The 23,798-nt window shown below is 38.3% G+C and overlaps 1 protein-coding gene across 3 annotated transcripts in view; it reads right to left on the bottom strand.

Moving 5' to 3' along the window:
• The window catches only part of LOC132273512 (protein GIGANTEA), a 49,027-nt gene that overhangs the window by 22,718 nt on the left and 2,511 nt on the right, over positions 1–23,798 (bottom strand). For all 3 annotated transcript variants that reach the window (XM_059774468.1, XM_059774470.1, XM_059774469.1), the window contains exons 4-10: positions 16,500–16,571; positions 16,301–16,355; positions 16,030–16,172; positions 15,524–15,798; positions 10,642–10,697; positions 2,856–3,096; positions 2,628–2,778 (exon numbers count right to left, since the gene is read on the bottom strand). In XM_059774468.1, the coding sequence (XP_059630451.1) occupies positions 2,628–2,778; positions 2,856–3,096; positions 10,642–10,697; positions 15,524–15,798; positions 16,030–16,172; positions 16,301–16,355; positions 16,500–16,571 (993 nt within the window). The remainder of the gene's footprint in view (positions 1–2,627; positions 2,779–2,855; positions 3,097–10,641; positions 10,698–15,523; positions 15,799–16,029; positions 16,173–16,300; positions 16,356–16,499; positions 16,572–23,798) is intronic.

Raw genomic sequence — 23,798 nt, forward strand, 5'->3', positions numbered from 1 at the left:
GTGACAGTGAGATCATAGAGGCGGCGATGGCGAGACCATGGAGGCAATGGCGATATCGTAGAGGCGTGTAACCGAGATCATAGAGGCGTGGAATGCAGTGGCTCTTCAACTCATCATTCTTAGGATAAAGATCAATAGACTTTCAGGAACCGTAGGATCAAACTAATTAAGGGGTAGGATTAATCTGAGATTTAAATTATATATGCAATTCGGGTCTCAGATTGGGCTAGGGTTAGAAGTGTTGTAACCTAAGGTCAACCCGAAATGGGTCTGGACAAAAAACTTTCAACCCGAGCCAACCCGACTTCGGGTTGGGCTCGATTTATCAATGTCGTAACCCAAGCCCAACCCGAAATGGGCCTAGACAAAAAACTTTCAACCAGAGTCTAAAATTCGGGCTGGGGTTCAGGTTGGGCCAGGTTGAACCCGCCCAACTTGCACCCCTAGTGTGCAGAAACATCTTTCCTCTTGCTCCTACGCTTGCATTGCGGGCGGGTAAAGCCATGATCTCCATCATTTAACCAACCTCAGTTACTCTTTCCCTAAGAAGCATCAACACTTCTTCGAAGGTACCGAGTCCGACACCGTGTCCAACACTCGAGACTTCACGGACACTCCTAGACACGTGTCCATGGCCATCTCCAAAATTTAAAATAATTTATATCATTTTTTAGACACTTGGCCGTCACATCTTGGACACTTCGCCGACACTTGGTCAACACATTCCGAACACTTGACCGACACATCTTACACTATGTCTTATACAAAACGAACACTAGATAGCCTAGAAAGAATATTATGAACATATACATCAAAGTGCCAAACCTCTTGTTCTTTAAAAAAATTTGCTATTAAACACGTGTTGTGTAATGAACAAAAACATAACTATAATGACAAGATAGGAGAGTTATATTGTATACAATATATTTATTTTTTTTCTTATAATCAAATAGCTTTATCTTTTAACTTGTATAACTTTAGTATAAAAATTCTATAATTGTCTTACTCAAGAGATATGAAAATGAAAACATTTTTTTATATTAGTTGTGTCCACGTTATGTCCGTGTCCTACCTACCTTTTTTAGAATTTGACGTGTGTATCCGGGTCATATCATAACTGTGTCCCCCGTATTTGTGTCTATGCTTCTTAGCTCTTCCTAATCAATAAGTAACACCCATAGCTAAAGCTTCCCCAAAGCGGTAAAACCTTCCAAAGGGGCTACAATCTTTGCCTTAATAGCAAACCTATAGCCAACAGGTTTAAAGAAAATAAAATTGGTATTTTTTGACTCGCTTCTAAAAGACCGTCAATACTCGAGTAGCCTGATTTCCAAGGGAGCAACCCATAGAATTATGATTAGTTCTTTTTATAGGCATAGGCGTCCAAATAGCTGAAATCTCAAGAGAGAGAAGAATAAAGAGATCCAATCCTGGGTTATAAAATTCAACTTTTCATGGACACCTCTCGAAAACCTTGAGTAGTCGACGCCCACATTGAAGATAAGAAATGCACCATGCCTTAATGATTCGCTTTAGAGTGATACATGTCTTCAGAGATTCTACTGTTCCTGTCACACCAAGCAACCCAAATAATGGCCAATATAACACAATCCCTTAGAGCCAGCTTTTCCTTTTTCCAAGTTGATACTCACACGCTCCCCCTCCAAGGGATTATTTGCACCCAAGAGGAGTCGAACCTTAGACTTAATGCTTCCTAAGGCACCAGGGCCAAGTTCTTACGCATTTGAGCCAACCCCTTGGGGTTTCTTAGAGCCAGCTTTTCACCTTCTAAAGGCTTCAATGGAAGAACCAAGAAGAGAGCTAATTTCCCTAGGAGCAACCAATATGAGCCCAGAGTTAGCAAGTAATTTCGCCAAAGACAATGTGATCAGGAAACAAATAGAGTCCTTGAAAGTTCCATTGCACCTTTTACACACCATACATATGCAAAGGCTCAAGCCTTTGTAAGGCCTCTCAGTTTGGACTTTGAGGCATCTCACTAGCATTTACCCTACTGTGAGCTCAGAGTCCAATCAAAGATTTAATTCTCATTTTTAAGGTATGGAGGTCTAATTTTCTGAATCATTTGACCAGGAAGAAAAGAAAGAAGTCATTAATTATTAATAGAAAAGGAATTTAGAAGAAACAGATCAACTAGAATCCAGGCATCAACATCTGTCATCTGCAAAGGGAATAGAATTGCGAACCTTTTTTAAGCAAAAGGACAAGGACTGTCACTTTTCCTTTCTCATTTGAATTTCTAAACAAGTCCAAGTTTCAAGAGAAAGAATCAAAATACTTAAATTATATTGGAGCCTATGGAGACTGGAGATTCTAGATAGTAAGGTAATAAATCATAACAAGCAAGGTCAAACAAATCATCTCAAATATGAATTTTGGATCCATCACCAATTATGTATGTAATAAGAGGAGAGAAATAATAGACTACGACTATCCTTTTGAAATGACTTTCCATGGGCATAAGAGTGTCACCTATGAACCAATTAGCATTTAACTATTTTCTTCAAGACTTTAGATGCTTCTAATTACAAATTTAGTATGATACTGACCACCAACATCAAATCCTACCATATTTAGATGGTTGGAATTGAGATGATTCAACTTACCCTCATGCCAGATGCATAATCTTCAGCTGCTCTTAGGAGTTCCACAAGTTGCACAGCAGCATCTAGTGCATCTGGAGCCCATGATGGAGGTGCTTCTAGAAGTCCAAGAAGAAGTCTTTGTGTGGCACTTGGGCTAGCAATTGCATAATACCTAAGCCCAAATATAGACATATTTGAGTGGTATATTTAACAAATTTCAGGAAAAGACAGTGAGGTCTAGAAATTTACCGATGAAATAAACGTGCATACGGCTCAAGAGCTGGTAGCCCTGCAACAAGATGCTCATCCATAGGTGTTGTTGGGGGAGGAAGCAGAAGCGCAGGAACAGCAGCTGCAGTTAAAGTTGCTGTCTCATAGCGAGCAACCTCCTCGTCACAAACGCTTAAGATAACACCAGCACCATTAGCAACAGCCCACCGTGGAGTTGATGGCACGAGCTGGGGATGCTTTCCAGATCCACGAGAAGAAGCTAATAAAATGAAGTAAATCAAAAGTTATCCTTGCTTCAAAATGTAAAAATCCTTATCACTTTTGCATTAAGAACATTCAATGAGGCATTCATTGATAGAGGAAGAACTTCAGAGTTAAAATCTATTTTTATATAGAAATAAATCAAACAGATAATAAAAGAAAAAAAATTGAATTATGAATGGATCATGTTTAATGTGACCAGCATTCAAATTTGAGAAGCATCACGCTGGAAGAATAGACAGAACTGTATAAATAAACAGCACGCAGAATATTTTATTTAATAAAGATTGAAAATTATTCCACTACCTGCTTGTGGTCATAGCCTATAACAGACTGAAAAGGTAGAAGAACCATCAGCAATAAATTGAGTAGATTAAGTTGATTGTTGAGCATAAGGTGCAATCAACATATATAACAGAATAAACAGTAGAAGCAAGGATAAGAATATTCTAGCCCATACACTAAAGGAAAACACTGGATCACCAGACGGTGATCCCGTTGATGTGGGAAGTGTGCTAGTGATTTCAAATGACTAGGATCTGGGCTAGCTGAAGATTTTGTATATTGGAGACAAATCACATGTGGGTGATTCCAAATATATTGGGATAGGACTTGTTGGTGTAGAAGTACATTTCTTGGCCTTAGTCGATTAATTTCCTGTTTATCATGTTTAGGTTTTTCAAATAAAAGAATCCGGTGCCCCTTTTGATTTTTGTCCCTGCTTTTTGTGTGGTTTGATTGCCAAAATGCAAAATTGCTCACATAAATGAAAATGGCCATTTATATTTGTTTGGTAATAAAAAAAGTAAAAGGAGGTTGAAACACCTATCCATCCCTCCTCTAGGTCTGCTTTCCATTAGAGTGTTAGATCATAACTGGGTTCTGCTTGTGCCTCTTCACCAACTTGATATCAAAAATGATTTTCTTCATAAAGATTCCTAAGTGAAGGTATACATGAAGAAAACTCCCGACTTTGTTGCCCAAGAGGAGTCACAGAAGATATGTAGACTGAAAAGCTGTTTATGGGCTTAAACATTATCCAGAGCATAGTTTGATAAATTCAGTTTTGTAGTGGCTAAGTATGGGTCACAATGTACTGTGATTATGCCAAGTTTATTAGCCAAACTGCTATTGTATGTTGATGATATCATAATTATTGTGAAAAATGCTAAAGAAATTCATGGTCTTAAGGTTCACTTGAGCCATAATTTTGTACAAAGGACCTTAGTAAGTTGAGGCAAACTTTGGGTATCAAATTTTGTAGACCTGTTCAGGGAATATAGCTTTCTCAAAGAAAATTTTTTTTTTTCTTTTTTTATAAGTAAAAATGTATTAGAGAGCATTCAAAAGAGGAACGCATCCCATAGACAACACAAAGGCCGGAGCCCCAAAGAAAAGGTCCTACAAACCCAAGGAACCCAAAAAGTCAACCATCTCCTCTATCGAATTACAATATGTCCCCTTCGCCCAACAAAGAAAACTAATAATACTAAATTTCAGAACCCCAATGGAAGATTCCTCCCCATTAAAAGATCTTCTATTCCACTCCTTCCAAACGCACCACCAAACGCAAAAAGGTGCATCCTCCAACCATCACGGGTATGGGATCCAACAGAACCACCTCATCAAACGTCAATCAATCCTCTCGAAGACTGTGGCATTACCCACTGAACGCCAAACAAGCAAAAAATAAGACTCCAACATTCATGAGCCACAAGGCAACACAAAATGAGATGATCCACCGACTCACCATCCTTCTTACACATGCAACACCAATTGACAGTAACCTGTCTTCTCCTTCTCAAGTTATCAAGCGTCAAAATCTTAGACCAAACTGCGGTCCAAATGAAAAGGGCCACTTTGAAGGGAGCCTTCGAGTGCCAAACCGTCTTCCAAGGAAAATCAACCCTTGAGAATCCGGAAAGGCAACAAAACGCAGAGCGTACATCAAATCTACCCTGGGGAGAGGACACCCAGAAAAGGGAGTCAGAACCTCCACAATCCACCTCCTGTCTATACAATAGATCCAGTAACCCAAAAATGTCATCTAGTTCCCAGTCTTGAAAATTTCAATGAAAGCGCACATCCCAAGAAAACCCACCGCTATCAGTCGGCAACCAAGACATGTCTATCAACGGCAATCTTGAAAAGCCTAAGAAAAAGACAAGTCAAAGAACGATTACCACACCATAAGTCCTCCAAAATCGAGTACCCGTACCATCCCGAACTTTATATCTAATGTGTTTTGAAAATTCATCCCAACCATTCCAAATTAATTTCCAAATACCGACTCCTTCGACAGATGTACACACACGAGAACACCATCCTCCTCTCTCCTCCCCATGGTGACACGAAATAACCCTCCTCCACAATCGATGACGCTCACCTCCAAATCTCCATTACCACTTGCTATGGAGGGCCCTCTTGAATGGAAGCAGCCTCCTAACGCCCAACCCACCCAGATGAAACGGTCTGCACACCTCCCAACGAACAAGATGGTACTTAAACTCCTCCCCCAAGCCGCCCCATAGAAAATCCCGCTGCATCCTCTCACCCATAGAGAACGGGATCTGAAAAAGAGAAAGAAAGTATGGAGGAAGACTCAACAACACGCTCTTCATAAAGGTGACCTTCCCACCCTTCAAAAGATACTGCTTCTTTCACCCGGCCAATCTTTCTCTCAAACCTCTCAATCACGGTATCCCAACCCCTCGCCATCCTCGACAAAGAACCCAATGGCAGCCCTAAATAAGTAAATAAGAAATAGGAGAGGAGCTAACCCCACACCCAAGCACCAATGAAAGAGAAGCAACGTCACAAATCTCCCCCATAGGAACTAAAGTGCCCTTCCCCACATTTACTTTCCAGCCGGGGTCTCCATCTGAATGTCTTAAACTAAGAGATCCATTCGAGGAACATGGGGACTAGTTGAAGTAATGAGCCTTCCCAGAGTAAAGTCTCTGGTAGTACCAAGCAATCCCCCTGCACACATCCTCCCCCCTACGCAACTCCACCCCATCAATACGGATTTTCCCAATATGATTACCCCCTATGAAAGAACCTCGTATTTCAATTACCCTCCTTAAGCCATAAAGCCCTAGATTTCTAACACAACGAAATCTCCTCCAGAGTAGCAATCTTAGCAATATCCGTGTGACACTCTGCCCTCCAAATACTCTGAGCGTCATCAATACCACCCAACCCTTCTAGCCTATCAATATCTGCAATCTCAGAAAGAGCCCTGTTTTTCCTCCATTCTAAATTCCCTAAATCCTCCTTGTTCCCATCTCTTAAGCTCAATCTTCAACAACCGAAGCTTCCCAGCTAAAACAAAACTCAAAGTGCCAAACACCGAAGCCTCCTCCCACCAGGACCTAACTCTCTCATGGATGTTATTCGCTCTAAGCCATGTGTTCTCAAATCTGAAAGGAGTACTCCGAGATCTCACCCCACCACAATCCAGAACCAAGAGAAAATGATCAAAGGTCACCCTCATCAACACCGCCTGGATAACATCTGGGTATCTCTCCTCCTAATCCCCAAAAACCAAGAATCTATCCAACCGAGATAGAGGGGTGGATGCCTTACCACTGGACCATGTGAAGGTCGCACCCTCCAACGGTAAATCAACAAGACGATGGCCATCAATAAACTTTGAGAATTGTGTCAACAGGAATCTAACCACATTAAACCATCCCCCCCACCCCCCCGCGCGCAAAAAAATAAATAAAAAAACCCAACACACCATGGAAGAGATCATATCCCCTTCACAAGACTAAGCTCCTCCCAAAGAAGAATCATGTCCCCATCATCCACCGGCCTATAAGCCCCGGAGAAAGCCCACCTAAAGTCATCCTCCTCTGTCACGAAAACACAAAAAATAGAGAACCTCCCTCTCCAAACATCCACCCTCGAAACCCATCTCCTATCCCACATAACGAGGATACCCCCAGAGGTCCCCCGGATACAACGCCTCCCACTTAACGAACCTCCCTCCCGGAAGACTCCTCACCACCCTATCCGTTGTCCAAGCAACCTTAGATTCCTGCAAACAAACCACATGAGCCACCCACTTCTTCACCGTCAAATTCCCCACCTTCCTTTTGGTCAAGTCCTTGAGACAGCAAACATTCCAAGAGATGATTTATAGCTTCATAGGGAAACAATGTCCTTCCCCACCCCCTTACTCCTCCCTTTACCCCCTCTCACTCGCTTGCCACACTAATATTCTCCTTCACCCAATGAAACCCCTATGATCTCATATGTAAAATTTGTGAGAAATGTTGGTTTGTTATTAAACGATCCCGATCAATTTGAACAATTGGTTGGGAAGCTAACATATCTAACCATAACTATCGTGATTTTACATTTGTAGTTGAAGTTGTTAGTTAATTCATGCAAAAATCCATGCCAACATTAAAATGGAACAGTTATCGTATCTTGAAGAATCTCAATGGCACTCCAGGAAGAGGTCTAATATTAGGCCTTCCAATTCTACCGTCGTTGTGGGTTACTCTGTTATAGATTGGATCAGTGATGACGGATGAGACAAATAAAGATCATTTTCAAGGAAGTAGCAAAGTCAAAACGCTGAAGCACAAAATACAGGTCTAAAGCCGCTATCTGGATTTAATTATCTTTGCATGAGATTGGATTCACTAGTGACAAACCTATGATAATGTTTTCAAACAAACAAGATGCTACATGTATTCCTTATAGTCCGGTCTTTGAGAACCAAACATAAAGAGGTAGATTGTAATTTTAATAGAGATATGGAAATAAAGATGTTAACCATGTAATTTTAATAGAGATATGGAAATAAAGATGTTAACCACCATCTACTCCAAAGGCTTAAGCTAGTAAAGAGGGTGCAACTTTAATATTTAAATTATTCAACACGCCCCCACAAGTGTGGCCTTCTTTGGTCCAACACACGTTTTGAATTTTAATTTTCAATTGGGTGATGGTGGGATTCGAATTCGAGACCTTTGGCTCTAATACCATGTTAACAGCCATCTACTCCAAAAGCTTAATCTGTTAAAGAGGCTGCAACTTTAATATTGAAATTCTTCAACAAAAGAAAGACATCTGTTAAGTTGGACAATCAAGCAGATGACAAGTTTATTAAAGCTTTAGGGAAAAGTCATTTTTCTTAGTCATATAACAAATTGAACATAACAGATATCGGTGCTCCAGGTTGAGGGGGAGTACTAGTAACAATATTTGTATTGAGGGGTAGTTAATATTTAGTAGTAATAATAGGATAGAAAGTTAGACCCAAACAAAGTCCGTGCTAACTCTTCGATTAGCTCTCTCTCTCTCTCTCATATGCAGGTTAACAATTTGCTTCAGGAGGGTGCTGCAAGAGTGCAAATTGGCAAAACCTAAATTTTAGCATTATATGCACAAATGGTGGTTGTGCTCATACTCGAACCTGCATTCTCATGCTTGGGAGTCCAAGGTTTTACTACCAAGTAATTACTATGACGAAGACTTACCAAAAACAAAAAATTTACTATGACGAAGAACTATACAACTCCTAAATTAAAGCACCATATAAAATAATAATAAACTAAAGTAAATGAGACTCCGAAAATTAAACTTTATTCAACCTAAATCAGTCTTCCTTGACCCAAGTTTTAAATCAGGCCACATCCTTGACCCGAGTTTTAAATCAGGCTATAATCTAACTCCAGCAAAGCACAACAATATAAATTCAACCCAAGTTTCACTAGTCTACCTTTGTCCTAGTAGCTTCGAGTCTTAACTCTCAAGTCCTAGGTCAAGGTTTCAAGACTCGGAGGAAACAAAAAAAAAAAAAGCATTTTGGTGTAAAATGATCCAACCTTCATCTCTACATGCACAAGAGATTGAAACTTGTACATTGCATTACTCGTTTGCTATCTATCCCATATCAAAGAAAGAATGCAAATTTATTAGTTCTAATTCTGCGGCTATAAATAATTTAATTGCACCAAAAATTACATTATGGCAGCAATTTCGGCTTACCGTAGATGTTCTCTTTAGTAAGAAGATAGATAAATACTATATTTAACAAGTTTATGGGGAAAAAAATGTAAATGTTTATACCAGCAATGTAACTTGATAAATTAAATTATTGCTTTCCCACAATTCCATTATATTCAGAATAACAGATTTTTCAAAACTCATAGAATCTTTGATTTTTTTTTTTTTTTTATATATATAAGAAACCAAAAATTAATTTAGAACCAAAGAAAGAATTACATGGTTTAAAAAGGGGAAATTATTTTGTACAAATAAGACCAATAACACAAGAAAACACATATGATAGAAAGCTCCACCAACCACATAATAACAAATGGAAGGAAGCCACCGTATCTATCAAACTCAAGGCAGGTAAAAATGACCTCATAAGAAGATCAAAGATCAAGTGATCACCCCTCTCTAGCAGAGAAGTCAGCCTCTTAATTAGCTAATCAAGAAACCCAACGGTATACATATTTAAATTGGATGACAAATCCATAATTCATCTCAACCAGTGGCCATTCTCACAAGCCAAATGATTTCAGAGCCACCAGCTCTAGCCACATTAAATTCCCATTGACTGTGCAATGAAGAAACCCCACAAGAATACACCTCTAAGGTCTATCGTAGAGAAAAAATATCAACCTTAATAGTATGATTAATGCCAGCTGGTCTGCAAAAAGCCAAGATAGCATCCCCACTATGATCTCAAGTAGTCCCTGTAATTTCCATTGAAAATTTGTTTCCCCAAACTGATGAGAACATTACATTAAATAAGGGCCTCTTTGATAGACTTCCAATAAGAGATCCATTCTTTTGGATCCCTTAATAATTTGAAGGCTTTCCTTCAAGAGAGCAGAGGCCCATAGGATATCAAAAAAAGTGATTCAACACCACAATATTTCCCCTCCCAGAGGATGTCCTGACAAAGGATTCTAGATTGCTCTGCCTCGCCAAATACACCAAAAGAAATTTCAATGAAGAATTTCATTACCAACAAGCAACACAACATGAACCAGCAAAGTCTGCCGCCAACTCCACCCTGTAGTTGTTTGTCTTATTAAAAACCCTAACTGATTCTGGCACCTACTCCCAGTCCCAGCCCAAACTACAATTTAAACACTTTCAGCACTCTCCTTTATACTGTATTTTACCCTCACAACCCTCAACAGCGATTGTTAAAAATAAAGCAACGCTACATAAAACAGATGAAGAGATAAGCCCGTCATTGCAACCTCTCTCTTCAACCACCAAGCATGCTAACAAGTTTGAGAATATTGGAGGATCTGTGCAATGTTACACCTTAAGGGTATAGAATATAATTGCACGTGTCGGGTAAAAGACTTTACTAATGTAGTTTTAGTTGTAAGACACAAGTATTCAGTCACAGAACTTGATCATGTAGCCATATGCATATCAGCTCATCTATTCTCATACAAAATCTTTCTCAGCAGAATACACAGCATTTCTAATTCTAAAACTTAAACCAAATTAAGCAATTCAAATAACTAAAAGCATTGAACCAAACTCCACTTACCAGTTGAAGGGGGCTTGAGTTCTCCAGCCGTATATCTTCCCATAACACCACCACACCTTTAAATGAATGAGAAGTACATGAGCTTCAGAATAAAGGCTCGTAAGACCAAATAGTTAAAACAATTTACTAAAGAAATAAAGAATATTGCCTATAATTAATTATGGGGCACGTTTTCTATCCCATATGGAAGGTATTAAATAAGACTACTTTCTATTCTAGAAAGACCATAAACCGTCAGAATGGTCAACATGCAACAAAAACCAAAATTACACTAAATTAACGAATGAAAATTTTATGCAGTGGCATCTCCACCTCCCATAGAAAAATATAAATAAATAAATAAATAAATAAATAATAATTGTTATGACAAACGCAACGAACCCAAGTTGAACCAAGAATCACAACAGAAAAGTAAACACGCCACACAAACAACACAGATTTATACGTGGTTCGGCAACAGCCTACGTCCACGGTTGGGATTCGGCGAAAGTTTTCACTGTGTGTAAAATCGGAGATTACAAGTTTTCAGCCCCTCACTCTGTTTCTTTACGAATATCAGAGTCTCTCTCATCCACCACTCCAAACCCTAAGCGCCCTTATATATCGGGCTACAAGAGACTAATTAGGGTCCACAACCCATGAACAAAAAACAAGTTAAAAAAATTTCCTCAGGGGCAAGCCCCTGAACCCCCAAATCTTTGGTGCACCTGGGCCACATAAAGCTCATCCAACGAATTGTCGAGTCATAAGCAGGTCGCAACACGACCGGTACCAAATTCAGGCCACAATATCACAATAATAATAAATAAATAAAGTCACACTAAAGTAGTGACTTTAGCTTTATTAATAATAAAAATGAAAACGGGATGTTAAGAAGAGAATAGAAGGAAGGGGTTAAAAGACACACGTCCATGTAATCAGAGTAAAAGCTTAACCCTAAATGACAGTGTGCTTGTGTGTTGTGTTAGAGAAAATAATGTATAGAACTGTTAGAATATTCAGAATATTATATCTTAGAATATTTGCAACGAAGTATTAGAGAGAGAGACTTTTTCTATAATTATTTACTCAGCCAATAATATAAAAATACACAAGTGTAGAGAAGACTACGTGTATCATTATTCAAACCCTTCTTCATATTATCTCTCTCTCTCTCTCTCTCTCTCTCTTTTCTTTAACCTTAGTTTCATAAATATTGCATTCCAACTTGTTCAAAGTCCTAACGTCATTAAAATACTCTAGAGAATGCCAGAAACAACAGAGGTGCTTTGACATCATCCTCCATAAGATGACGGCATGATTGTGTCAGCATCTGTATGGTCGGTTCAAGTTGAAACCAACATGGATTGACTAGTCCCATCAATCTAAATTGTATGGTAATTTTCCAGAATTCTTTTAAGCTATCTTGAAAGTCTTTTCCATTTTTTAATTATTCTCGGAAAAAATGGTCTGTCTTTTTTGCTCTGCTGTTTCGCTGAGTATGGCCAGGAATTTCTTTTTTGATTCAGTCCTAAGGGATGTGCTTAGGCCATACTAGATTCCTCCTTGATCTTGTTGCATATTATTTGCATCTTAAAGTGTTTTTCCTCAATTTGGAAGTGTAGCTGGAGTTCTTGGGCATACTTTTGAATTGTACTTGCTGTGATATTGTGTTATGGGTTGCTGATGGAGCATATTTTTTATTTTGGAGTGTTTTTGAGCATGTTTTGGCTCTTGAAGGCCGACTGTATTCCTTTCATTCTGTTATCTTTTTGTTTCAAGATTCTATGCCACATTTGTAGTGCTCTGTTTGTAGTATAGACATGTCACAGGCTAGCGCAAGTTCTACCAGCAATGACGAGGTGGGCAGATATCGTATTAGGACTTTTGGAGATAATCCCTCCCTTCAGATCAATCCAACAAAGTTGGATGAGAGCAATTATTAAGCAGACTTGGGGAGCAGAGACTTGGGGAGGAGAGGGGTGGGTGGTGTTCCCTTGAGTCGAGGAGCCCAAGCGGGGTGTGTGTTTGGAAATTCATCAGGAAGGTGTGGGGCGGATTTTCTAAGCACATTAGACTCAAGCTGAGAGGAGGCACTTTCATCCGATTTTGGGAGGACTGTTGGTGTGGGGATAGTAAGCTAGCGTGTACTTTTCCCAGGCTGTTTAGGATTGACTCAGATAGACATGCCTGGGTTGCTGACTGCTATCATCTTGATGGGTGTTTGGAAATTCATCAGGAAGGTGTGTGACAGATTTTCTAAGCACATTAGACTCAAGCTGAGAGGGGGAACTTTCATCCGATTTTGGGAGGACTGTTGGTGTGGGGATCATACGCTAGCGTGTACTTTTCCCAGGCTGTTTAGGATTGACTCGGATAGACATGCCTGGGTTGCTGACTGCTATCACCTTGATGGTGGGAGGTTGACCTGGGATGTGTGTTTTGTAAGGCATTTCCAGGACTGGGAGCTTGGTCACATTTTTGAGCTGTTTTCTGTTTTGTATCGCCAGAAGGTTATAGTGGGGGCAGCTGATTCTTTGGTATGGACCCCTTCTCCTCGGGGAAGGTTTGATGTTTGTTACTTCTTTGGGAAGCTTTCAGATTCAGGGGAAGCTTTTCCTTGGAAGGCTGTGTGGTGCACCAAGACCCTCTTAACATAGCATTCATTTGTTTGATGGCGGTGCTGGGGAAGATTCTGACCTGTGATAATTTGAGGAGGAGACAAATCGTGGTCAACTGGTGTTGCCTGTGTCAGACAGATGAAGAGGCGGTTGATCATCTTTTGCTTCCCTGCCCGGTTCCTAGGGACAGCTAGGGTTTGATTTTGTCTTTGTTCAGGGTTCACTGGGTCATGCCTCGAACTTCATTAGGGATGATTGAGGCTTGGCGAGGTTGTTTCGTGGGCTCTCAAGCCCGTGTCTTTTGGAAAGTGGTTCCTTTGTGCCTTTGGTGGAGCTTATGGAGAGAACACAATAGGAGATCCTTTGAGGATGAGGAGACTCCTATTGGGGTGTTTAAATTTTCTATTCTGAGCTCTCTTTTTTGTTAGGTTGCTGGGAGAAATTGTAAATCCTTAGAGGAGATACTTGAGTTTTTGGACATACTTAGAGATTAGGGGCCCTATTTGGCTCTTCTTTTGTTTCTTGGGCTGCATTCCCCTTTTTTTTCTTTTTTCTTTTTTTTCTTTTTTTTTTCCACCCCCCCTTCCCTTTTGAACGCCTTCTATGTCATATATTACTTATCAAAAAAAGGATCTTGCCTGTTATCTGTTCAAGCTCATAGCATCAATGGATATTTGACAGTGGCGACTAGGGATGGCAACGGAGCAGGTTTGGGACGGAGTTGGCCAAACCCTACTCCGCCCCTACTCTGGGATGGGTTTTTAATTAGTATACCATCTTTGCCTCCACGGGGTAGACGGAGTACCGACTCCACCCCTCTTCCTCCATTTAATTTAGTACAATAAATTAACCTATGGTAAATAAATGGAGGTGAGTGGCTTATTAAAAAAATCATAAATGAATTTTGCAGCAGAAAATAAAAATCAATACCTCATTCAGAGATGCAAAAATATAAAACAATGAACAAATAAACACCTCTAATATGTAATCGGGTTTGGGGCGGGGGGGTTCAACACTAAATCCGCCCATGCCCCTACTCCATTTAGACTATTATGCGGATTTTCAGGAGTTTTGTGGCAGTGACAGCCAAAATTTAGAATTTGATCGAAAAATAATTTGTATGTAATTTTTTTGGCTAATTCTGATAGGAGTACCATCATATTCTTGTTCAAGAGAGATCCTCATCCTTTCTTGAGATAGACTTCTGCATTTGTCAGGCAGAAGGAGAGTAGAAGAAGTGCTACGCTTCATACTTTGATTCAATAGAATTGATTTGCCACATCATTTGGGCATTTGATTATAGATCTAATATTTCAGATTCGAATCCAACCCATAAGGGCAATGAAGAAAGAATTGTCAGTCAGTACTTAACTCAAGGACAAGTTTCTTCCAAGGAGGAGGAAATGATGATATATAAAGTCCTTTGGAAAGTGTCGAGTCAAACTTTAGTATAATTATAGTCTGGGAAATTTAAGATGTCAAAGGAATTATAGTCAGGTAGTTTGAAAGCCGACGTAAAACTTTGTCAGGACCAATATGAACATGAATCTTATGAATTTACAACAACTAAGAGGATGCCGGATATTCTAGTAACTATATATAAAAATAAAGGGGGCATACAAAGTTGCAATAATTTCCGTGGTATTAACTTAATGGGTCACACTATGAAACTTTGGGAGAGAGTGGCTGAACAACGCCTAAGACAAGAGACGGAAGTGTCGGAGAATCAATTTGGATTCATGCCGGGTAGGTCAACAATGGAGGCTATTTGCTTATTGAGGAAACTAGTAGAAAGATACAGAGAGAAGAGGAGAGATCTCCATATGGTTTCAATTGATTTGAAGAAAGCCTTTGATAGGGTACCTAGAGACCTACTATGGAGGGTTTTAGAAAAGAAAGGAGTCACAAAGCGATACATTTGTTGCGAAACTAAAACAGAAAAGCAGATCAAACACACAAGAACACAAAGATTTTTTACGTGATTCACCCAAAACTAGGCTTATGTCCATGGGTTGCGCAGGGATATCATATGAGAAAACGACACCAAATACAAAGTTCATAATGAATAAATACCCTCGCACTAGGGCAACATAACGAGTGCATAAATTACCAAAAAACCACAAAAAAAGTTGGATCAGCGAAGTTGGGCTAAGGTGTACAGAACTATTAGGCTCCACAATACCCATCAACATTGACGCAATAAAGGATTACAAAGGAAATAATGTAGATAATTTTCTAACCAGAATGAAATCACCAGACCAAAAAATAATTAAAAGACTCACCATCGGAAGTAGTCACTTCTAATACCCAGAGGTGCAGCAAGCAATATATCAGTAATCCAGGGGGACAAAGGCCTTAACGGTTTCCTCTCTTGTTGTACAGGAGGTGAATGACGGGATTCCGTGTCCGTAGATTTACTTGTTGTAGCCAGGCTGCCGCTACTGCTTCTATCTGCTTCACTTTGCTGAAGCTCAACCTTTACTTTTGGGCGATTGTAATGGGTTAAAATTCTTAGAATCTCTCCACAAGCTAGAGCCCACTGCTCGGAATACTCATGCTGTAAATCACCAATAATTTGTTCCTATTAAACCTCTAATATGATTCTGAAAGCACATTGCATGCTTTATCTAAAATTAGAATATATTATCATAGAATTTCAATTGTGGAAGAATAAGCATGAAACTTAGAAGAGAAATATTGAACACAGTTTAACAAGAGAAAATTCATCAGGAGAATAATGAATAGAATTTTAATGTAGCCCAGATCATTCATTCAGGTGTTTCCATACCTCAACACTTGGACTGACTAAGGAAATGAAAGAAGCAAATGGATGAGTACCCCGATCATACTCCAGTGTACCATCAGTGATGCAGGAAATTATAGGAAAAATAACTGCATGCCCATGTTCTGGATGATGGAGAACAAATGTGGCTGGAAATCAATAAAAATACATAAAGAGATCATTATGCTGCCCCCAAACACAAAAACAAATGGAAATTTTTTAAATGATAATTTTTAGTGGTAATTAAAATAATTTAACACAGGTGAAACATCAATACCCAAAACATCATCAAAAAGGCGCTTTTCCTTGGATGGATAACGGTTCCGTATCAGCTGTCAAAAATTTGTATCTATCAATTAGTAACATATATTACAAGTACTTTAACAAATCAAAATATGACTACAAAGACATTATTAAAAATGGAATTATTAGTTCAAGAAAAACCAGTTAAGATGTAAATGATAAAAATGAAGTACCTCAGCTATATCATCAGGAAATTGTTCCGATGTGAACTGAGCAAAATACTCAACGTAGGCAGTAATTTGAGCCTAAATATGAGAAAGTAGAAACATAAATGAATAATGGAAAGAATTCGAAGGAGGTAGAAAACTAAAAACAAGAGGTCATATCAATAAAAATTAATGAGAATATTATCCAGTCATGCAAGGCAAATACATATAATTAGCAATTAATTTATATACAACAACTATCAGTGCCATTATAGGATAGCTTTACAAATTAAGATAAAGTTGCAGTCAAACATCATGATCAACACTAAAGACATTTTAACTTTTAGAAATTGATATGAGTGTTGAGATAGACAGATGCATCATATCTTATCTTTTCAGTTGTGTGACAGATTGGAATGATAATAAGATACAAAGAAAGGAAGAGATAGCACAAAGCATGACAAAGATGATCATGGATGACTCATAAAACATGACAAGGATGTGGTTCCACTAAGTATATGGATGGTGACTTTCAAACTAGAAACACGTGGGGACGTAGTTAAGATAGATGTTGATCAAGAGACACTAAAAGGTAAATATTTTGGGTACCTAGCCTCGATTATACACAAACAGGAAGAGATTAAAGATGGTGTAACACAGAATTAAAGCAAAATGGGAAAAATAAAGAGTGTTCCTATCATATTGTGTGATGAACATATAGTTCGAGTTGGATGATATAAATATATCAACTTAAGCTTTTAGAGAACTACAGAACTAGTCTACCTCTGTCTCGGTGGTATATGGTGATTAACACGTTGTGTTTAAACGTAATCGTCACCCAAAAAAATTATAATTGATGCATGTGTCGGGCCAAAATCTAGCCACACGTGAAGGGGCCTGTTAGATGACATAAATAATCAAGCTATGCCTTCTCTAACAGCTTGTGCTTTTAGGGTAAATGGTGATTAACATGATACCAAAACAGGCAAGGGGTTTGAATTCAAACCTCATCATCACCTAGATAATTATAATTGATACATGTGTTGGACCGAAATATAGACACATATGATGGGGCTTGCTAGATGATATAAATAATTAACTTAAATCCTCCCTAATAGCTTAAGCTTTTTAAGTAGATGGTGATTAACATCATTGCCCCAGGTAGTAAATAAAAAAAGACTGTTGATTTGAGTTGGATTGGGTGATGTTATAATTGATACATGTGTCGGGCCAAATCTAGCCACACATGAAGGGGCCTGTTAGATGACATAAATAATCAAGTTATGCCTTCTCTAACAGCTAGTGCTTTTAGAGTAAATGGTGATTAACATGATATCAAAACAGGTAAGGGGGTTTGAATTCAAACCTCATCATCACCTAGATAATTATAATTTTTTTTTTTTTTTTTTTTTTTTTGATAAGTAAGATTTATATAAAAGGCGCTCAAAAGGCGCTCAAAAGGGGAGCGCACCCAAAGAAGACAACAACCGACCAAAATCGACACTATAGCTTTAAGCTATCCACAAAATCCAAAAGACAATCCATTGAATTACAATCCCACCCAATTATCCAAAAGAATAAAGTAATATTGTATTTAATAGCCCAAATGGGATACTTCTGTCCTTCAAAATATCTCCTATTTCTTTCGCGCCGCAGACCCCACCAAATACAAAGGGGAGTGGCCCTCCAAGCATCTCTGACTCGACTCTCCACTGTACACCATTTCCAAGTCTCTAACAAGTCGGTGGATTCTGAGAACACCCATGGAAGACCAAACGCAACCAAGAAGATAGCCCAAACATCCCTAGCCACTAAGCAATGAATAAGGAGGTGGTTGACAGATTCCCCCATCTTCTTGCACGTATAACACCTGTTAATCACAATACGACTTCATTTTCTAAGGTTATCAATAGTAGGGACTAAGGATGCTTCCCAAAGCAACAGTCCACGAGAAGAATGCCACCTTCAGTGGAGCTTTCGTCCTCCAAATGGCTTTCCAAGGAAACATAGGGCCAGAACACTCCAACATACTATTGTAGAAGGACTTACCCTCGAACACTCCTCTCGGCTCGGGATACCCACCCATAGCATCTTGTCCATGCCCACCCCAACCACCACCTGTCTATAAATGAAAGCTGGGAAATCTGTAACCTCCAGAAGTTCCAAATCATGAAACTATCTACGGAACTGCACATCCCAAGTCACTCTCCCATTATCGAGACGATAATAATCGGCAACCACAACATCTCTAAACACAGCAATCTGGTAAATACGAGGAAATCTACTAGCTAAAGCCGAATCCCACACCATCTATCTTCCCAAGACCTGACATTATTCTCGCTTCCAACCTTAAACCGAATACTTTTGCAAAATTCATCCCAACCTCTACGGATTAGTTTCCAAGAGCCCATACCTGCTAGGGTTCTAGCCTCCTTAGAAATCCACCCTCCATCACCCTCCCCGTAATGACAAGCTATAACACGCCTTCGCAGCTTGGACCTCTCCCCCGAACCACCACAACCACTTGCCCAACAACGTCTTATTAAACACATCCAGCCTTCGAATACCCAAGAGGGGAACACGCCCTCTCCCAGTTAACAAAGTGGTACTTGAACTCATCTCCTAAACCGCCCCACAGAAACTTCCTCTGAATATCATCGAGTCTTCGAACAACTTAGGCGTCAGAAAGAGCAACATAAAGTACGTTGGGAGATTTGAGCGTGTGCTTTTCATAAGAGTAACCCTCCCCCCTTTGGACAAGTATTGCTTCTTCCAATCTGCAAGCCTCCTCTCAAACCGCTCAACAATCGGATCCCACACAGAAACTCTCCTCGACGAGCCTCCCAAAGGGAATCCCAAGTATGAGATCGGAAGAGAGCCAACACCACACCCTAGAGTATCAGCCAAGGCTTGAATATCATCCACCTCCCCAACTGGTAGAATCTCGCTTTTCACAATGTTAATCTTCAACCCGAAAACAACTTGGAAGTAGGCCAACACACACCATAAATACCTCAACTGAAGGAGGCTAGCATCACAAAAAACAATGGCGTCATCCGCAAAAAGCGCGTGAGAGATGACTAACTGATTTGAAATATGTGTTGGACCGAAATCTAGACACATATGATGGGGCTCATTAGATGATATAAATAATTAAGTTAAATCCTCGCTAATAGCTTAAGCTTTTTGAGTGCGATGGTGATTAACATTGTTGCCCCATGTAGTAAAAAAAAGACTTGATTTGAGTTGGATTAGGTGATGAACATTCCAAGCAAGGGTTTTGTGTTTAAACCTAATCGTCACCCCAAAAAATTATAATTGATACGTGTCGGGCCAAAATCTAGCGACACATGAAGGGGCCTATTAGATGACATAAATAATCAAGTTATGCTTTCTCTAACAGCTTGTGCTTTTAGAGTAAATGGTAACATGATATCAAAACAAGCGAATTCAAACATCGTCATCACCTAGATAATTATAATTGATACATGTGTTGGACCAAAATCTAGACACATATGATGGTGCTCGTTAGATGATATAAATAATTAAGTTAAATCCTCCCTAATAGCTTAAGCTTTTTGAGTAGATGGTGATTAACATCGTTGCCCCAGGTAGTCAACAAAAAAAAAAAAAAAGACTTTGTTGATTTGAGTTGGATTGGGTGATGAACATTGTTATAGGATAAAAGTAATTTTGTATTTGATAGAGGATATAAATAATTAAACTACACCCTCTCTAATAGCTTAAACTTTTAGAGTAAATGATAATAAACATGGTATTAGAGTCAAAATGTCTCAAGTTCAAATTATCCTCACCCAAATAATTATAATTGATAAACATGGGGACCAAAATCTAGCCACATGTGAGGGGACATGTTACAAGATATAAAAAATTAAGCCTACGCGTCAGAGACATAATTAATTAAGTTCCACTCTCTCTAATAGCTTAAACTTTTAGAGTAAACGGTGGTTAATACCTCTAAAATTTAAAGGTAAATTATATAGAAAAGTAATTAGAATAGTTATGCTTTGTGGAACAAAACCAAAACCGAGATGTTGAGATGGTGTGTTAATGCAAAAAGGATTAAATTAAAAACAATCTCATTTTTAAGATGGATGAACCATTGAAGTAGCACCCGTTGGATATAAAATGAGAGAAGATGAATAAGATGGTTTTGTCATTTTCAGCTAAAGACCAACTGCACTAGGAAAGAAGGGTAATGTGGTCGATATTAAGAGTCGATGCAAAGGGAAGACCACAACTAACATGGATGGGATAGTAAAGAAAGATACATGGATGAGACAGTACCGAAAGATACGGCACCATATGATTTGACTGCGGTCATAGACTTGGAAAGTTGGACTATGGAATTGCGATGTGGAATTCATGTAGTGTTCTCAAATTGTAGGGACCAAAATAATGAAGAAGGATACGACACAAAGAAAGGAGAAGATATCATAAAGAAGAATGATGTTTGCAAGGACCGCCATAGATCTTGTTGGCTTTTTTAAAAAATAACTTTAAATTTAAACAAATATAACAAAATTTTAAATACAAATTGTAACTGAATCACTAAATTTTTCAATCCATCATACAAATCAATCATGAATAATAATATAAATAAGTAAGGCATAAAAGATGGACACGTAGATTTTTATGAGAGAGACTCAGAGACCCAATCGAGGGAAACTATGGGATGCAGTCCAAGTAAACTAAATACACTATGATAAAGAGATTTAGAACTATGTTAAAGTTCCCAAGTCCTAGAACCCCTAGTTTTCTCTTGACACATCGATCCGACAAACTCTCGACTAGAATCTTCAGGCATGCCATCCGCTCGTCAGCAGATTTCACCTCCTCAAGAATCTGCTTCTCAAACGATTTGATTCAATTCCAGCCAACAAAGTCATCCAACACAATATATAATGAATAGATTGATGTTGGTGTTGAACTTCTCACATTAGCTCCACATCAGTGATATCAACACACTCACCAATTCCAATGCAAATTAATGAATGCAATAAGAAAAATATGAAGCACTCTAGAACTTAAAATTATATCTTTCTCCCTATGTCTTGGCTATGTGTTCTACGTGTGTGTAATTTGCCTAGAATAGTGTATTTATATGCAAAGTGGTAGTGTAGAGAAAGTAAGGTTTTTCAATGTTTCATTTTGAAAAGGAAGCTAAAAATTCGAACAGGTCAATCAATCAAACCAAAAAGATATTGACCCACTTCATTCGATATCTAACAGGTCGATCGATAGACATTCAGAGACCCTTGATTAATCGAACTCAACTGCAGATTTATCCATAAGAAAATCTTTAGGAAGTTTCCAAAAACACTTTATATGCATATCAATTATCAAATATAGGATTTTCCAAATTAAAACATGAAATCTCAGAAACCTAATATATAAATAAATGAACCCTACTTTTGGTGAGTGCATCGGAATGTCAAATTACCTTTATACCCTTCGTGTAGAAAAGTATGCTTTTATCCTTGGTAAAAGTTTGACCATGACCAAGAGGTAACTACTATAACACTAACGAACTTTTAAAATATAACTAAACCATAAATCAGAACCAAAGTTAAATATTCTAGTTTTGATTAACGAAATTTGCCAACATAAGTCTTATCGACCTACAAAGAGGAAGAAACAAGTTAAATAGGAATATCCTAAAAAGTTTCCAAGTTAGTTGCTTACCTCTTTGCAAGGCAATCCACTCATGATGGCGCCCATGTTTGGGTTGAATGGAAAGAAACCTAGCTAAAGAAGAAAATATAAAAAACTACATGACAAATATCCAAGGACCACAATCAAGGAAAATCCTGTGAAATGGCACTTGAACAATTTCCTTTGAAAATTGGATGTGTGTGGACTTTGAATGCCTGAGTATAATAAGTAAAGCACAAAGTCTTATCATGGTTGATATCCAAATAAATGAACAAGACTCGGCTTTCCTTGGCATCACATTCCATCTAATCTAGCCCAAACATATATATACCTAACTTTTTTTTTTCCTAAATATATATATATGCATACATTAATTCACATATATCTTTCTAGATCTATGAGATAGCACCAATGGATGTTGGCCATGGTTTCCCTACAAAGCAAAGGTCATTAATGATCATTACTCAAATGTGGTTCCACTAATCGAGGGTGCTAGGAGGAGTAGACTAAATATAAAGCCAACCTTCGACATTATTTACACAAAGAGTGTTGCATTCAGTGTTTGAACCCGTATTCTCACGCTTGCACCAGGCAATGGCCCCTGAATTCATTTCGACGAGTGTTGGAGGACTTCACATTTCACAAAGGAACCACAAGTTCCCTATGTGAAAGTGTAAGAAATAATAATCAATCATCATCTACTATTTCAAAGGAAAGAACACCTACAAAGGTAGAAACAATCAAGGCCCAAAGTAAAAAAAGTTTTTTGTAGTATGCTTACTATAACCTTTTTTGGTTGGTATTTGGTTACTATAAACTTTCCAACTCCGAAGTGAAAACTACAAGAAAGTAGTATTAATGACAATATAAATCATAAGAATTCCATAAAATGTACAAATGAAAAGTTGAAACTACTATTTAGCAATTTTACACAAGTGAATGTTTACATCACCTAACATGTAAAGCACAAATTAAGCACAAATTATTATTTCATAATTTTCTTAAGTTTTTCAAGTACAAGCATTACACAAAAAAATACATTTGTATCATTATTTCTAAATAAATTATCACCAAAAAAAATCTAAAGAAAAGGTCACCAAAAATGTTCTTCTAGTCTAGGTCATTCATTTTTTCTCTTTTTATGTGTGTATTTCTTCCTTTTTTCTTTTTTCCCTGTCAAAAAACTCCCACATTGCTCTTAGGGAGGCTCGAACCCTCTACCTTTCACTTTGAAAGGAGAGGAGACACCACTAAGTCATTATTTTATTGGTTGATGGAGAGGAATCTTCCATTGGGGCATTGAAATTTCGTATTATTAGCTTTCTTTTTTGTTGGTTGATGAGGAAAAATTGTAAATCTTTAGAGGAGATAGTTGATTTTTTGAGTACTTTGGGTCAGTGGGACCCCTCTTGGCTTCGGCCTTTGTGTAGTTTTTGGGATGCATTCCCCTTTTGAACGCTTTCTAATACATCTTTATTTATCAAAAAATAATGTGGTATCTTATAAATTCATAAAGTGATAAGCTTCATAATTTTTGTTATGTCCTAATGAATTCAATAAAAATTTGTGGAAATTGTGTAAATTTATGATCACCAGTAAGATTTATATGGGTTTCCTAAATAAAAAATATGTATAAGATAATTCAACATA

The sequence above is a fragment of the Cornus florida genome, unplaced genomic scaffold, assembly GCF_030987335.1.
Source record: "Cornus florida cultivar Cherokee Brave unplaced genomic scaffold, ASM3098733v1 CherokeeBrave_3.0.0_Hap2_Chr09, whole genome shotgun sequence".
Classification (NCBI taxonomy): domain Eukaryota; kingdom Viridiplantae; phylum Streptophyta; class Magnoliopsida; order Cornales; family Cornaceae; genus Cornus; species Cornus florida.